Below are 17,773 nucleotides of genomic sequence, written 5' to 3'. Positions count from 1 at the left end.
GCGGCTGTCAATTAGTAGCCTACTAATGGGTCACGTGACAGCCTTCTCCCGCGGGATCCCTCAGCACTCTCTAACCATTAAACCGTTATAATATTACAAAACCTGACGGGTTTTTTTTATCTTTTTTTTTTTTTAAATAAACTTTTAACAATTATATTTACATTGATAAGGCTAAATAGGAAAGACCGGGGATAACTCTCACAATTTTTACTGCAGTTAATTTTTCTCAAATACTAGTTTTAGTTTTTTAAACTACATTACTGTATGGCTACACACCTTAATGTTTTGGCTACAGAAAAGCTATGTAACATTTACACAGTATTTGCCCAGGAAAAAGGATACAGTTCATTGAACACTTGTAGGTCTTTTGTGGCATAGGTTTCATGTGAACATTTCAGTCAAAGCCTACTGAGATATATCCGTTGTGACAACTTCCATGTATGGTCTCCCCAGTAAATATGGCTATATTTAGGGTAAAACAGGGCTAAAAAGCCCCCCTGGGGTAAATTGCACTGTTGATTTTATTTTCTCCCAAAACACTAAACGGCAACAAAACTACAAGAGTACTTTCCTTAACACCTGTTTGTCACTGGTACACAGCAACATTTTCCTGATCCATGAGGTCATTACGTGCAATGTCTAACATCTGATTATTGGTAACTTGATCTAATAATTTATTTTTTAAATGTTGCAAATTTATGTAGCTAATGAGAATTCTTGAAACTATCACATTTATTTTGAGACAAAAGAGTTTTGTTCGAGATGATTAAATAAAAAAAATTTTAATAACTGTTCACAATAAGTGAAAGGATAGCATTTGGGGTAAAAATCTCCCTGGGATTGCAGGGGCTAAAGGCACCCCATAAAACTCCTTGTTTTTACTAAGATGGGTGACTAGATTTGTAGTGAAAATTTTTAAAAGTGGGCTCACAATGACTGATCCAATCACAATGGAGATGTTTATATGTTTATAGAATACTGTGTGTTTGAAATTAACAGGAAATTGTTCACCCTTTTCTTGAACTGGTTGTTTTAAGTATTGCCTATACATATGTTACTCAAAAAAGCATTGTGTTGTCTCAAATGTATTCAAATTTTGTCCCTATTATTTACATTCATATCACTTATATAGACTTAGACTCACTTTTAGGCACTTGTGAAAAATATTGCATAGTGAGGATGTCTTCAAAAATAATGACATAAAAGACACTTAATGTCATACAAATTTCAGTAAACATACAAAAGCTTAATCAATATAATTATATATATATATATATATATTTATCTTGATACATCTTGTAACAAGGAAAAATGCTAATTTTGCTTAAGGTTTGCCTATAGTCCCATTGTACCCTAATGATCACTAAACAAAATCATGGACATATTTTCACTATAAATATTTTTTGCTTACATACAAATAGCAATGTGATTTTGAGAATATAATATTCAAAGAATGTAATTTCAGATGTTTAAATCAACCAAACTATGACCACCTTCAGTCAACAGCATCTAAAATTCTCCAGACCCTAAAGACCCACGAATCCACGAAACATTGAGCTCTTTTTGAGAATCAAACATAATCTTTTTATGAAGTGGGTCAAACAAATGAAGCTTTTTGATGGCATAGAATTTATTTCTGTAGAAAACAGTTACACTCCCAAAAAAACATTTCCACACACACAAAAGTTCATTACAATAAAAGTATTTTTTGCATTGGCTCCAGGAATAAAATACTCTTTGGTATTGCTGTAACCACATTACCCAACACTGTGGTGTTTGGTTATTATCAGGGATTTGTTTGAAGTAACATATTTTCGGTCTTAAGAGGTCAGTCTCTGACAAGCTCTGCGTGTTCTCTGTAACAGTGAGTGACATTAACTGTCGATTATTGTGGAGAGTTCATGGTGTCTGGAGTGTTCAGTGGTTAAACAAAGGACTTGTACAACCAATCTTTATTTTAGAGAACTATAGAGTTTGTTGGCGTTTAAGAGAAGAAAGTGCATAAGCAAAATATGTAGTTAAAAATCAACCCTAAATAAATAACTAAAATATGTTTAGTTAAAAAAAAAAAAAGATATGAAGGTGGTTGATCATTCACACCCTGTACTGACACTCATCCCAAACCAAGCTACATTTACACTTAACCAGAGGAAGAAAAGTGGAAGAGGATCATTCCATCTCAATCAGGCCACAGGGTCGCCTGAATTCTTGACCACGTTCATGTATCCATTTGTTTGATACTGGAGGAAAGAAAAGAAAGATCATCAGTGCCTGTGTCTTTTTACATCTGTACAATAGAATATTATGAATTATTAATTAAATTGTATTATAATTGTAATATATTAGTATAATTATTTTTTATATTGTAAGCATTATTTTGAATGCCATTGCAGACACAGAGAAGAATGTAAACTGGTCCTCTCTATGATAATAAATAAAGAACTAATAAGTAGAATAATAAATAAATGGTAAATTGACTAATGGTGTTTTATCCTAATATACAATATACATTTTTAGAGGATTATAAAGAACACCCATTATTTATAAGGTGCCTGACATTTGCCCCTGATGAAGGGGGACTTAAATACTCACCCCACTTATTGCCTACTAATACTGGACAGGCAGCATGCCTTGTGCTGTAGTCTCCTTCTCCACTGGCAAAAAGGTTATACCAGAATACTGCTGTACCCTGGCAGGATAACAACCATCGAGACAGAATATTACATGGTTCTCTGGAATACTCTATTCTGATTAGTCAATGGCACCATCTAGTGGTCTGATATTTATGAATAACTGCACATCCAGGGATTAAGTCATATTAGATAATCCAGGTATTGCAAGCTTTCTTTCCTTCGATCTCTACAAGAAAACTAATAATTATTTCAACTCAAATCAATGATTTATGTCTATGTATTTCTCTGTTTGGCAAGTAGTCTTGTAATAAGCTGGATAATAAGAAGACAGACAGCAATTGTCACAAAATAAACACCCACCAACATATCTCCGGCTCTGACATAATTTCAATGCAAATCAGTATTTTAGGACCTTTTATTTTTTTATTTGGTAAGTAGCCGTGTAATGAGCGGGATAAAGCACTGTAAGTCGGTTGTTAATCGCAAAATAAATACCTTCAGGGTGATACAAGTCCCCTCCACTTCTTGTCAGGGTCCTGATCACCCTATAAGGATTTAATTTACAATAACAATCAAATGACTGTGCATTATCCTTTTCATAGTTGATGTATGTGGTATTTTACCTTTTTAGGCCACACTGCTGCTCCTACATCTGGGAAGACAGTAGCGCCCCCTGCTGACACATCACTCATCTGCAACACAGAGATCCCATAAATCAAGACCACACTGAAAAGAGTCATGCTTGTACAACAACACATATATTAAGCTATGTTACTTTATATTTTACTTCAAGCATTTAATTCAATTTAAAACATACCATAAAATGGACCCACAACTGAAGGCAAAAATAAAGATTAACACATTGTGGGGGAGGTGCATATTCCGAAGTAACTTACATAAAAGAGCCAAGTGGCAATTCTGTTTCCTGTACCCAGTTCTTTAAAGGCATCTGGTTCATCTTTCTGTATGTCCACAAACAAACACATACACAACATATACAAAAGTGCACCTCAAAAAAACAATGTAACTATGGGTGCATCTCAATCAAAATACATAAAGGAGTGTATTTTTATCCCTCTTCTAACAAACAAAGATTGTTTCCCTTTCATGGTCATTATAGATGAAAGATATTTCAAACAACATCTCTTAAAAGAGAAAATAAGGCTTTGACTTCATAGTTTTACACTTGTGCTCGTCTTCTAACTACTTGAAAGACTTCAGAAGACATAACGATATTTACGTTAAAGAAAACATAGTGAGCAACGATGCCCTCTGGTTTTTACAATGCATTCTGTGAATTTTTTGTGAGTGATCGTTTAGTTTCATGACTACTGAACTAGGGAGCTGATTGAGACACACCCTATGATTTAATAAGTGTTGATACAATAAGCGCACAAGATTTCCTTTTTATCTGTGTGAGTAGAGCAGATAAACTCACCCTTCCAAAGTCAAAGTGAGGTTCATATTGACCTCCAACTCCATAATTTGCAACCTGAGGAAAAATAAATGTATTATGCTAAGTGAGTAGACCCATCTAATATTAAGTGTCATCAGCCTAAAAGCATCTGATTGGGCAGTTGAGTGTAAAAGCCCCACCCTTTTACCTGCAGCTCCTCTGCTGTGTCCATTTCCAGGCCTGTGATGTCCTCGATACGCTGGTTAATCGTTGCAATCGTAGAATGCTCATATGCAGACAGCCAAGCACTGTAATGGGAACAAGTATAGGTAGAATATATATATTTTTTTTAATTAACAGAAATGCCACAACACATAAACAGATCATATGCAACCACATGCAAGCAAAGATTATTTTCAGACTTTTTCATATCATGTTTACTGTAAAATGGACCAAATCTGTTCTATTTGGTCCATTTCTCTAATATAAAAGAAAAACATTCATTTTATATTAATTACGAAAAAAATCTGATTATGATGACGAAGAACATGCAGACATGCAGGTGAATCCATGAAGAGTGGACATTGGAAGCAAAGATAGAGGAGAAAGAGATTAAAGGGAGCAAGAGGTTCACTACCTCATTTCCTGTTTTTTCTGCAAATGTGTTCGGATCGAGTATCAGAGTGTTTAGGAATTCACCAACACTGATCTCATTCAGTCGTATGAGAGTGTACATGTGTGAGTGTGTGTGGAAGAGAGGGGCCTTTCAAAGCCACCTCAAATCAGCCACATCATAAATCTAGTGATTCAGAAAACATTAACTTCTTTTTTATTTAAATTCCACAGCTATGCCCACAAGATTCACAGATCAGCCACAACACTAAAACCCACATCTCAGAATAGTATTCCGAGATTAAATTCTTCTCACCACAATTGTACAGAGTGGTTATCCGAGTTACCGTAGTCTTTGTCAGTTTGAACCAGTCTGGCCATTCTCCGTTGACCTCTCTCATTAACAAGGTGTTTCCATCCCCAGAACTGCCCCTCACTATTTGTTTTTTGTTTTGGGCACCATTCTGAGTACATTTTAGAGACCGATGTACGTGAAAATCCCAGGAGATCAGCAGTTACAGAAATACTCAAACCAGCCCATTTGGTAGTTCTGCGGATGGAAATGCCTTGTTGATGAGAGAGGTTAACAGAGAATGGCCAGACTGGTTCGAACTGACAAAGTCTACGTTAACTCAGATAACCACTATGTACAATTGTGGTGAGAAGAATTTAATCTCGGAATGGTATTCTGAGATGCAGGTTGGCATTCTTTTGCCGGCACGAGGGGGACCTACACAATATTAGGCAGGTGGTTTTAATGTTGTGGCTGATCGGTGTATAGCTGCAATAAAAACACCAATGTTAACTGAATTTTCTAAAATGAAATTCTTAATTTTTCTCAAAACCATTGCTAACTGACCCTCAGAAAATCTGATCAGAAATCAATATGACAGATATCTCATATTGTAATTTCATAAACCCTTGCCCTAATGTGAACAAATGGACAGTAAAACTGGAGTCATCCTACCTCGAGAGAAAATGAAAGTTCTCTGCCTCCACGTTCTCTCTTATTCTGCCTCTTGCACTTCTCTCTCTCGATTTCTAAAGTTAAAAATGGACTAAATGCTTACAACAGAGTGCTTTAAATGTAGTGTTTAAGAAACAGTAGTGAGATTACTAAGAAACAGTAGTAAACTCTCAAGACGATATATTCATAACTTTCGGTGTGAGATGAAACCCTCAGACTAAAGCCGAATTGTTCCAGCAACTCCACCCAGTCTGGCCATACCGAGACGTGTGTACAAGTTAAACCACTCTGGTGTGGGTGGAAATATGAGACAACTAAACATAGCTCTATTAAAAGGTTATTTTAGTGAACAGACTCAAACGGCTGGTAATGCAGAGATTAAGGCCACACACACAGTGTGTGCGAGTGTGTGCAATTATTTATCAATTCTCAAACATTTCAAAATATCAAGAGAACTGTATGAGGAGAGACACTTTAACATCTCCTGCCTGTGTAAATGTGTCAACAAAGTGCATGTTGTGTGGTTTGTAGCTGTCTACACTAAAATATTTACAGCTCAGCAACTGCCAGAATTCAAATGAAAGTCTTAAGCAATTCAAAATATCAGCACACAATTTCTTCTCCGGAGATGATGTTTTTGGACAGGATGTTTTGACCTTTTGACCTCTTACCTCTTGGAGACTCTGTATTGGGCAGTGGTGAGTTTTCCCGTAATGGGATCATGCACGGTGGCTCGCTTTAGCTATTCCCAATTATACATAGCAAGAAGGACAGAGAAAAAGGTTGGGGAAAAGACAAAATGACACACCCGAAAACATGGACAGACAAAGTGTAAATAAATGGGAGAAGAAAAAAAAGGGAGGAGAAAAGGGGAAAAAAAAGAAACAGAGAGATGGGTCACTTTTGTGTTATTTTCTGAACTGAAACTAAAGAACAGGGACAGATCTGTACATAAGTAGTGATGCAAGATTTTATGAACTTTAAATACTCCAGTCCAGATCAAAGTTTTCACCATGAGCCCTTAAATTCACAAAATTATTTTGCACAACTAATCATCACATTTTGCAAACCTGATCAGACTGTCCCTGTTCAAGCTCCACCATCAGAGAGCACATGACAACTATTAAAATAAAAAGTAAAAAGCATTTCAACAAGGGCATGACTAGGGATGTCCCGATACCACTTTTGCTCTCCCGATCCGATTCCGATACCTGAACTCTCGGTATCGGCCTTTATTCTTAACTAGTCTACTGGACAATGTGGCAGTAAAATAAGAGTAATTCCAGTGAAAGTCTTCAGTAGAAAAGAAGCCATCTCTTGCCCATTTTATTTTAACTTGCATCTGGATTTAAAATTCAGATCTCCAAGTCCACTTTTCGTCACACAATCATTTTTGAAACCCAGTCAACTTAAATATTGTTGTAATTTGTAAACAAATAATAGTAAGAATTATTATTAAGTTTCCATAAGTATAACCATAAGATGTGAACAAAATGTGTGTTAACATGATTTTAGTGTTAAAAATTGCTTCCTAACATATACTGTTCTATACCCAATTTTAAAATGTCCTTGCCATGTCGACGAAACATAAATACTAAAACAACTGAAAAATGTTTGATTTAAACAACTTTCCAGTTAAAAAAATACATGAGTTTTAACTGAATTCATTTAAGTGCTTTTATAAAATTATAAGCTTCACATTTTTGCTTTAAACCCTCTAAAAATTGGCCCCATTCACTTCCATTGTAAGTGCCTCACTGTAACCTAATTTTTAATTTTTTTTTAAAGAAAAGGAGGTATGAGTCGAAATAATTTTTTGTAGTAAATCAACATTATGCCACAAATGCTGTCGACTGAGCTTAAAGAGGGTTGACCCAAAAAATTTAATTGGTCTTTACAATGCAAGTAATGGTGATCAGACAGTTGCAGCTCCAAAAATCACATAAAAAAACATAAAATTAATCCATACAACATCAGTGTTTAAATACATATCTTCAGAAGTGATAGAATGAGTGTGCATGAGAAACAGAACAATATTTAAGTCCTTTTTTACTTAAATATCTACTTTAACTTTCAGATGTGAAAGTGAAACTAAACAAGCAAAAATGTGACTAAGATGTAAAAGTGAAAGTGGAGATTTAAGAGTAAAAAAAGGACTTAAATTGATCCGTTTTTCATCCACACCTTTTATATCGCTTCTGAATATATGGATATAAACACTGGAGTCATATGGATTACTTGCATTCACTGAAACACACTGCACATGCATACAATATATTTACTTATTAAATGCAGCCTTTTGCCATTCAGAAAACCTATCAGTTGTCTTCAAGAGACTTTGAATAAAATGCACATGTCATATGGACTACTTTAATTGTGCTTTAATAGTACTTGAAGTAATTTTTTTAAAGCTTGATAGTAACGACCATGACTAACACGGAGTATCGGATTTGGATCGGGCTCGCCGGACCGATGCCTGATCTGGGTAAAAACATCAGTATCGGAGCAGATACCGATCCAGGTATCAGACTGCTGCATCCCTAGGCAGGACGGACAACTCCTCTGCATGAAAGCAATATGTAAAGAGTCAGCTTACACAACTAATAACAACTAATGGCGGTCAACATGATTTATAAGATACCAATATGCTGGTACCAGTATTTCAGAATCAAAATATTTTGTATTATTACATTGTAATTTAATTTGTTAGTTTTCGATGATCAGCTACATGCAATTATCAACTGCTTACTGCATTTTACATTGTTTCTGCCGAGGAGTTTCGGATTCTAGACAAGAAACGACGGTGCATGTGATTGGACACATTCTACACTGGCATATCTTACCTTTTACTGATCCTGTAGGGGGCGGTCTCGAGCACGCCCGTGACTGGATTGGATATAGTTGCCCTACGGAGCTAAGGAGCCAGACAATTGTTACATACTGCTCTATTTGTCCCTCAAAGGCTCCTGTACATCCCTTGTTAATATTTACAAAAATTTTAAAGACTTCTACATTTCTTGATTCCCTCTAGTAGTAGAAGACAGAATAAAACTATCATTCTATTACCATTGACAAAACTTGACTGCAAACAGATGTCTCTGATGTATTGATCGTAAATAACAGCAAATATCAAATGCTAAATAAACTCTTTAGAGTACACTAGTGCTGCAAAACCGTTTCAGTTTAATGGTTTCATAATTCCTGGAGCACATTTTTGTAAACGGATTTAGTGTGCATGATATTTAGAAATGACATATTGTACACTTTAGTTGTAAGCAAGTAACAGGATGCTACTAAATGTTTTACTAAGAATAAAATTTATAAATCATCATATTATCTTAACTCAAGTCAATCACAGCATATCTTAAGAGAGCTCAACTCACTCTGGGTTTTGCGATCTCCTTCACCGTCAAGATTTCACTGTCAGAGATGATGTCATGATAACGAACAATGTGTGGGCGGTCCCACTCGTCTTCCTGCTTCACTGGAGCCAATAGCAAGTTTGGATGATGGCCGTTGTCAAAATAACGGCAGAAAAGACGGCTCTGTCTGCGGGGTGTCTGGAGTGCAAGAGAGGGAGAGACTGTGAGAGAAAGAATTTAAAAGGAAACAAGAAAAAGGTACAGATAAAGTTAATCTTTTTGCTCACCAGTTTCACTCCCTCTCCTCTGCACAGCATTTCATATTTCTTCCTCTCTGGCAGAAGGTTTTTGGAGCGTTTCCTCTGAGCATCCCGTTTGTCTAATACTTTCTTCTCTGTTTTTTTACCCTCCCCCTCCTTCTCGGCCTCTGCCTTTCTCTGCTTCTCCAGTTGGAACTCAAAGTACTTTAGGTTCCCATTGGCCCTGTGGTGATTTGGGTCTGAAGTAAGCACACACAAAGACATATATTAGATTAGTCAAGATATCATAATTAACCTTAGCTTTTATTTCTCTGTCTTGTAAGTTAATTGGCTCCACCTTCATCATTACTATGAACTTGCCATTTCTTTCATTCTTTCATTAAAATCCAACAACCTCGGTCTGTATGTCTTGCATACGATCTGCTCTGTTGACATACTGTAGCTCATTCACAATGCAAAGCTCCCCCAAGTCTACCCACTTCATATTAGTGAAGTAGTAAAGTCATACTTTCAAACCCAATCATAAATGCAAACTTTTTTTTCTTCAATCCTACCCAGCTTCAGCATCCTCTTGGTTAGCTCGAGAGCTCGCTCTAGATCTCCCTGCTGGTAGATGGCATAGCTGAGATAGTCCAAGACTGTGACCGTGTCTGTGGTGGACTTCTCGCCTTCATCTAGCTGTGTGAGGGCCTGAGCCATCCAGAGCTCTGTGTGATAATAATCTGCATCAGAGTACGCAATCTTCCCCAGCTCATAGCAGTCTTCTACCGTCATTCGGCTCTTATGAACAACACCTGAGGTTTGACCAGTGAGAAGAAACACACACACACACACACAGAGAGAGAGAGAGGGTGAGAGAATGAAACAGATGGTCCCTTTATAATTAAATGCAGCCAATATATTCAGATGAGAATTATTTAGTTTTTTGCAAGGTTAATAAAAGGTCAAGTGGGACAGTTTCTGATTATTTGACATTGCTGTGGTTTACTAGTCCATACTAGTTACTAGTCCATACTAGCTAAAATGCTGATTTTTGGTAGGCTAGTTACAATCATTATCACCCGACATCAGTGATTTCATGTACTGATTCGGATGGGACTATCTTTCTACTACAGAGTTGGGAGTGTCTGTTTTCTAGATGAGGGCGTTACAGAAGGCCATGTGCTCTGGATGCATCAAAATCACATTGAACACATTGAATTAATTTAGGTAATAAAAATCCATTCGAAATGTTCTTTTAAAAAAATTGCATTACATATCATTTAGAAATATATATATTTTATTGATTTAATTTTAATTTATTAAAATGACTAATTATACAAATCTTATTAAAACAACTTCACATTAATTTATAGAAGTGGCTGCTTATATTAAACCCACTGAAATGAAGACTGGCGTGCATAAGTATGATCTTAACGTTAGTTCATGTAGGTCAAAATACATGAAGCATTTTGAAAATGTAATATCAGCAATCACAGACATTCGCATTTGGACAGGATTAGATTTGTCAGAGGACCCTTGAATTAGCTTGACATATCAGATTCGGATGGGATTAAAATCACAAAGTATGTTTGTGAAACCTGAATTTCCCTAACCTCCTCAGAAAAAACAAATCCCGCCGAATAGGGTTTAAGACTCGGTTTAACTTTCCAATACATTTAATAATGTGGCAGGTCAAAAGCAGAGCAGTTTACAGTGCATCCATGGTATACATTTTAACAGTTTGAATAAAACCCATGACCTTGGGGTTGCTAGTGCCACAGTCTACCTGTTGATCTACAGCAACACATAGTCAAACATTATAACTCTCACAGACGTGAGACATTTTTAAAGAATCTTCAACAATTTCCAAAGAACTACAAGCATATCAGAAATAACACAGAGACACAGCATGACTCCCATCAAAGAATTCCTGCTGACCGTGGTAACACATTGTACTTGATGAAAACACACATTGTACTTGATGAAAACACACACACACACACACACACACACACACACAGTCACTCACCAGGCAGGTCTCCATTAGAGATGGTGTTGGCTGACAGCTGGTATGTGTCCTGTAATCTAAGCAAAGCTTTGGCTGCTCCTGTCTGGTCCTCGTCCGTTGGGAAAAACTTTCTCTGAACAGTCAGATTGGAGATAAACCCTAAAAACGTAGCAAATAGTGAAGAGGGAGACATTTTCTTGACCTCGCATACAAAAAGTTGCACAAATTAAATGAATGACATTTTAAATTGAAAACAGCAAATTTTGCAAAAACAGCTACAAGTTTGCAATACTGATGCCGAATCTATTTGATGCTCGGAGCAATGTTGATGAATATAAGTTGATATTTATAGATTTCCTGATATAAACCAATATTCCAGCTTCAAAACAAGTTATAGGGATGGTTTACCTGAAAAGGAAAATTCTCTCATGATATCTCACCCTCATGCCATCCCAGATGTGTATGACTTTCTTTCTTCTGCTGAACAAAAATAAAGATTTTTAGAAGAATATCTCAGCTCTGTAGGTCCATAAAATGCAAGTCAAAACTTTGAAGCTCCAAAAAGCAAATAAAGGCATCATAAAAGTAATCCATATAACTTCAGTGGTTTAACCCATGTCTTCTAAGTGATCTAATCAGTTTCAGGTGAAAACAGACCAAAATGTAACTCCTTTTTAACTGTACATCTTGCCTCTGCAGTCTCTAGGGACAGTCATAATTCCACACTTCCTAGTGCTTGACAGATTCGCAGGGCGCTAGATGGAAGTGTAATTGCATTTGAAATCATGATCGCCAAGGAGACTGCTGATGTTAAGATTTATAGTTAAACTGAGTTACATTTTGGTCTGTTCTCACCCAAGATCTATTGGATCACTTCAGAAGACATGGATTAAACCACTGGAGTATTATGGATTACTTTTATGATGCCTTTATGAGCTTTTTGGAACTTCAAAAATTTGGTCACATTCACTTGCATTGTATGGACCTACAGAGCTGAGATATTCTTCTAAAAAATTTTGTTTGTGTTCTGCATAAAAAGTCATACACATCTGGGATTTCATAAAGGCAAGTAAATGATGAGAGAATTTCCATCTTTGCATGAACTATTCCTTTAAGCTCATGATGATAACACCAGGCAATAATTTTACTTGCCCCTAAGCTTGTAAAAACAAGCAAAAAGTGTGTTTATAGTTATTCAGTTACAATGGAAGTCTATGGGGCAAATGAGAGTTTAAAAGCAGAAAAACACTGCTTGATTTTTTTGTTAAAGACAATATTTTCATTCTTCTGTACATAAGTGTTATTTGAGCTGTAAAGTTGTCAAAATCATTCTTTCGAATATAAACATCTGGTTATGCATTACTGATGTAATGCCTGTGAATGGATGTTCATCTATGTAAACAGTCTCTTTGGTATCCTTGAAACATTGAGAAATACTCAAATGTGATTCTTTGACAGTTAGCAACCATAAATAAAATGTCATGTTAATAGTGTAATTTATAACCAACCATTGGTAGTGTCTTTCAGTACAAGGCTCTCCAGGTCAGCCCATTCACTGTTGAGTCTTTTCATCAGCTTAAAGGCATTGACCGGGTGTCCCAGGAATTCCTCAGGGTCCTGCATGGCTGTGTTTGTCAGTGAATCCAGCTTTTCTGCCCACCTGATGCAGGTAAAGACCATAAAACAGCTGAGCAAAACAACTACAAATTTCATCACTCAATGTGCTGGCAAAAGACGAAAGTCATTAAGGATGGGGTAGTTTTAGTGTAAAATTCTTTTGATTTCTTGGGCGCATGTTTACACAGCTGAGCATATCTAGGTCGTGGAGAAAAAAAAACATTGCAAAGAATGTGTGTGTGTGTTTACTCACTCTTTGACCTGCTCTAGTCTGTTCTCCTCTTGTTTGATGTATTCTTTCAGTGATGTCACCAGGTCCTTTTCTGTGTACAGTAGGTCTGTCATCTGACCTAAAGTTTAAATCACACATCAAATCTGAAATAAAAACTGGAACATCTCACACTCTTTCTTAGTAAATAAAGGTGGGATGAGGATCAAACATTACACAAAGTGAATCTATAAAACAAATTTGATCAGTCCTTTATTTAATAACTTACTCTGGACTTTGGGTAAGCATATTCTCCATCTGAATCATATTCTATTGCAATGCACTGTTTTATAGACTTTATGCACTCTTTATGCATACTATTAAATAATAATAATATTTATAGAACACTGATCATGTTCCTGAATATTCCGGAGGAGTATATCCTGCGAGTATATCCTGCATATTTTGAATGTCAGGAAGGATAAAACACCAGATAAGGAATGACTACAGTACAGAAAAATCTAAAAAAACAACAAAAAAAACAATGAAAGATCATCTCACCTATAGAGGTGAAGAAGTCATTGTGTGCATACAAGGTGTGGATGAGGGAACCCAACAGGAACCAACGCAACACCATCCTGAGAGAAAGACAGTGTCATACATGATACATCAAATTTTATAGTTATCTAATTGAATAAAGGGAATTGCAAATATTTGTCAAAAGTTACAACAATATGTTCCTGATCATATCAGAAGAAATAAAATCAGATAAAAACTGTACAAGAAACTCCAATCCACATTCGGGTGAAAGGTTTAACACCTAAAGGACAAAACCACAAAGAGCATCATGCCAGCCCTGTGGGAAAAACTCTTCTGTGAATACGTATCAGCATGTATAAACAAAAGGTCATGCTTGCTTGATGAAAAGAGTAACTTTGGAAAACCAGTGGAAGCCTGGAGGCAAGAATCACTAAGAAAACAAACAAACAAGCCAAACAAACATGTGAATCTTTTGGAGTGTTTCCAGTTGATGTGATGAAATGCCAGGTCAGTACAGACAATATAACCGTAACCCTTAGAAACCAGATTCAAATGACCACGAAAATATCTGCATGAACTCCGTGAACTATGTCAATGCACATATATGCCATAATGAAATAAATGGCATGTCAGTCATTCACACACACACAAAGAACGCTGCAGGCAAAAACACTGCAGGCAAAAATACATGAATGATGCATGCAAATATGTAAATTGTATGTCTAATGCCATCCCAGATGTGTAAGACTTTCTTCTGCAAAACAAAATAAGATTTTTAGAAAAATATTTCAGCTCTGTTGGTCCTTACAATGCAAGTAAATGGTGATCAGGATATTCAAGCTTCAGAAATCACAAAGGCAGCATAAAAGTAATCCATACAACTCCAGTGGTTTAATCCATGTCTTCAAAAGTGATATGAACACTTTGGGTGAAAAACAGTTAAATATTTAAGTCATTTTTATGATAAATCTCCACTTTCACATTCTAAAAGTGAAAGTGGATATATTTAGAAAAATGTATTGAATTATCGATCTGTTTGTCCTCCAAAGTGATTGCATCGCTTCTAAAGACCTAGATTAAAGCATGATTTTTAAAGCTTGACAGACCTGATCATTTACTTGCATTGAAAGGACCTATATATTTTTCTAAAAATCTTGTGTTCAGCAGAAGAAAAAAGTCATAAACATCTGAGATGACATGAAAGTGAGTAAATGAGATAATTTTCATTTTGGGGTGAACTATCCCTTTAAGTCAGTGCATTAATTTGGCCTAATAGTGATACACAGACATTTTTTTAATCTGGAGTCACCTAAACTTGCCAAATCTGACATTGATTTCTTCCACATGAAAAGTTAACATCCAGTGCTAGAGCATATTACACAGTTTTTAGATTGAATTGCTTTATTTTCTTTTTAAATATTAAATCTTTGTAAGTATGGCAGATACATATCTAATACTCTTCACTACTTGCAGCCTAACTGTTCTCTGTGCTGTGTCCTATTCTATTCCAGTAAACCTAACTGTCTTTAGAAAAGATTTAGGAAAGATTCCAAATTGTAGTCATAAAACTTATAACAACTTGTTGTCTGATGTCCATATCTTCTCTGGTTGTTGAATAAACTTTTAACAGTGACAAAGAGGAAAACGTATGCACGTGACAGAGCAAAGGCAGAACTCATGACTCTTGCACAATACTGTTTAGTAACAGTAGGTTTTTTTATGCATTTGGTAAACTCTGGTAAATTGATATTAACCACCACTATCATAAAAAAAAAATAAATAAAAAAAAAAAACAACACTAATAGACAAAATGACATGAAGATTCTAACATTTTCTTATGCTGTCTCCAAATACTATATCAAAGTATTATGTTTTTTAAAGTACTAACAATAACGGTAATATCAATGGTGGAAACTATGGTAATTGTTTTTGTTAGTGGAGTTCGTGAGCTCGCGAGGATCCGGTATGGAGCGCAGAGGAACTGCCACGTCCTCCACGCCCCTCCCCCGACCACGAGAGCTGAAGATGAGTTTCCTGCGCTGTCCATAAAGTTAGCAGTCACAGTAACAGATACTAAAGGAAGTGAAGATATAAAAGCCGGAAAGTGGGACAGGTGAGATTTTACGAGTAAATTCCCTGACTGCAGGAGTGCCCCAGCCTATGAGACATGCGCTGCGGCGTTTGTTTGTTTACCACAAAGAAACACTGTATCTTTGCAACATTTTTACAGTACTACAAATAATGTAATACTCAAAGTGCCCATGTGTCGGTCAGACTTTGTCAGCACACATTTATAACTGTTCAAAATTACATTTAAATCCACGAAAAGTTTCACATCTAGTAGTTTGACTTATAGGCTACGCTAACTTAGTAGTTATGTTACGTCATGTCACTGCACGTTAGATAGCATTTTCTATTTAATAAAATCGGTGTGCTGAGAGCAGCCTACGAGAGAAACGAGTATGCGCATGCTTTTAGTCACTTTCCATTCAAATCAAAACTTCACTGGTACAACATGGAAAGCAAATAGGCTACAATTTATCTATAAAGATCTTACCTGTAGATGTTCCTCTGCTAGTTTTAAAGCGCAAATTTGCATAGATGGGAGACTTTTCTGTGTTTACGAAGCTTCTGGTCTGCAGCTGGGCTTTATCTGAGGGGTTGCACCGGCTATCTTCCCTTCGCCATCTGGCGGCGAGGATTCCGCAGTGATACGTGCAGAGTCTCACACACTCCCCAACCCCAAAGAACTAGGAAATTTGAGGAGGAATTGCGAACTGCGCATGTGGATGCTATTGCAACTGCTACATCTCGTTGCATCGATGTATTGCTTGAGCTACCTGTAGTTGTTGAGGTTATTCTAAAGAGTTTTGTGTGCATCTTTTGAGCAGTTCATACAGCCTTTATATCTAATAAAACACATTTAGCAAAACATAGGTCTTATTTGTGTCTTTGATCAGTTTGATTGACCTCTCATCATTTGTTCACCCTCATGCCATCTCAGATGTGTATGACTTTCTATCTTCTGCTGAACACAAATTAACTTTATGTACTTTTTGGACCTCAAAGTTCTGGCCACCATTCACTTGCATTCAGGCCCGGTTCTACGGGGGTGTTTGAGGGTGCTAAGCACCGTCAAATGAACCTTAGAGCATCCTCTATTTCAGAGCAGGGCAAACTACTGCCCACGAGTCGATTTATCATGAATTTTTTTATTAGATCTTACATTTACAGTATCTGGCTTTGGGACCTATCACACATCCAAAAGCTTTTAATATGCTCATGGTTGCCAGATAATAGATGCAAAACCCCAATCAGAGATTTATACATGCACAAATGGGAAATATTTCACCTTTGTCATATTCATTTATGCAATCTGGCAACCATGCATGCCAGATGCAACCACAACATGTACATTTTAATGCACTAAAAAAATTAATGTTTTGTACACAAATTGTAATTTTTTTCTTTATGTTGTTTTAGTAGCATTTAAACATGATATAATCTACTAATAAAATTAGCAATTACGATACATCTCCAATTTATAAAGAGCCCCCCGCTATCTTTTGAAGCACCCTCAGTGTTTCTGATCTGGAACTGGACCTGCTTGCATTGAAAGGACCAACAGAGCTGAGATATTCTTCTAAAATTTTCATTTGTGTCAATTTAAATTTTCTGGGAATTCATTAGGTCGAGTATATGAGGAGAGAATTTTCATTTTTGGGTGAACAATCCCTTTAAAGTGTTCACGTTATTCAAGGCTGAACATTTCTGCTCTTGCTTTTAGTTGTTTAACTCAATACCTAGTGTCTCACTTTGATATGAGGATTTTATTTATATCTTTCACTTTGATTGGTTGAGAATTGCAAGTAGAATTGTCTATGGAAAAAAATAGTGGATGAGTACATGAGGACTCTCATTATACATTTCTTTCTTTCCACTCCCTCCCTCCATTTCCAAAATCTCTGTCTTTCTTCGTCACATCACATTTTGATTTATAATAACTTAATTGGACTTTCTGGACTGAATTAAAGTGATTGTTGCTGAGTTATCTTTACAGCTGTTCTTGTTGGTTTAGATTCTGAACAAAATGTTTGCTCTCCGAATCACCACTGAGCTGTAAAATGAGACACATGTTTGCATAGCGTACAATGCAAATGTTTGTGTCAAATGGCATAGCCTAAAGGA

The 17,773-nt window shown here is 36.3% G+C and overlaps 1 protein-coding gene across 1 annotated transcript; it reads right to left on the bottom strand.

Annotated features, from left to right (window-relative positions):
• Positions 1–1,593: 1,593 nt before the first annotated feature.
• Positions 1,594–16,305, bottom strand: LOC127657024 (prolyl 4-hydroxylase subunit alpha-1-like). Its single transcript, XM_052145661.1, has 15 exons — positions 16,143–16,305; positions 13,607–13,683; positions 13,091–13,187; positions 12,729–12,880; positions 11,242–11,379; positions 9,785–10,024; positions 9,258–9,469; positions 8,992–9,168; positions 8,452–8,522; positions 4,238–4,337; positions 4,072–4,125; positions 3,530–3,595; positions 3,257–3,325; positions 2,593–2,689; positions 1,594–2,240 (listed from the first exon to the last, which is right to left on the bottom strand). Exons 2-15 carry the CDS (start codon positions 13,680–13,682, stop codon positions 2,170–2,172), a joined length of 1,620 nt encoding a protein of 539 aa, XP_052001621.1. The 5' UTR covers position 13,683; positions 16,143–16,305; the 3' UTR covers positions 1,594–2,169.
• Between the last annotated feature and the right edge of the window lie 1,468 nt (positions 16,306–17,773).

Source organism: Xyrauchen texanus, chromosome 16 (assembly GCF_025860055.1).
Source record: "Xyrauchen texanus isolate HMW12.3.18 chromosome 16, RBS_HiC_50CHRs, whole genome shotgun sequence".
Classification (NCBI taxonomy): domain Eukaryota; kingdom Metazoa; phylum Chordata; class Actinopteri; order Cypriniformes; family Catostomidae; genus Xyrauchen; species Xyrauchen texanus.
The sequence above is the reverse complement of the archived record's forward strand: the minus strand, read 5'-3'. Positions and strand labels throughout refer to the sequence as shown.

Coding starts and splice junctions, on each gene's coding strand:
- LOC127657024 (XM_052145661.1), bottom strand. CDS start 13,682: ATGGTGTTGCGTTGGTTCCTGTTGGGTTCCCTCATCCACACCTTGTAT. Junction 13,188..13,606: donor TGACTTCTTCACCTCTATAG/GTGAGATGATCT, acceptor TTTAAACTTTAG/GTCAGATGACAGACCTACTG. Junction 2,690..3,256: donor CAGCAGTGTGGCCTAAAAAG/GTAAAATACCAC, acceptor TTATCCTGCCAG/GGTACAGCAGTATTCTGGTA.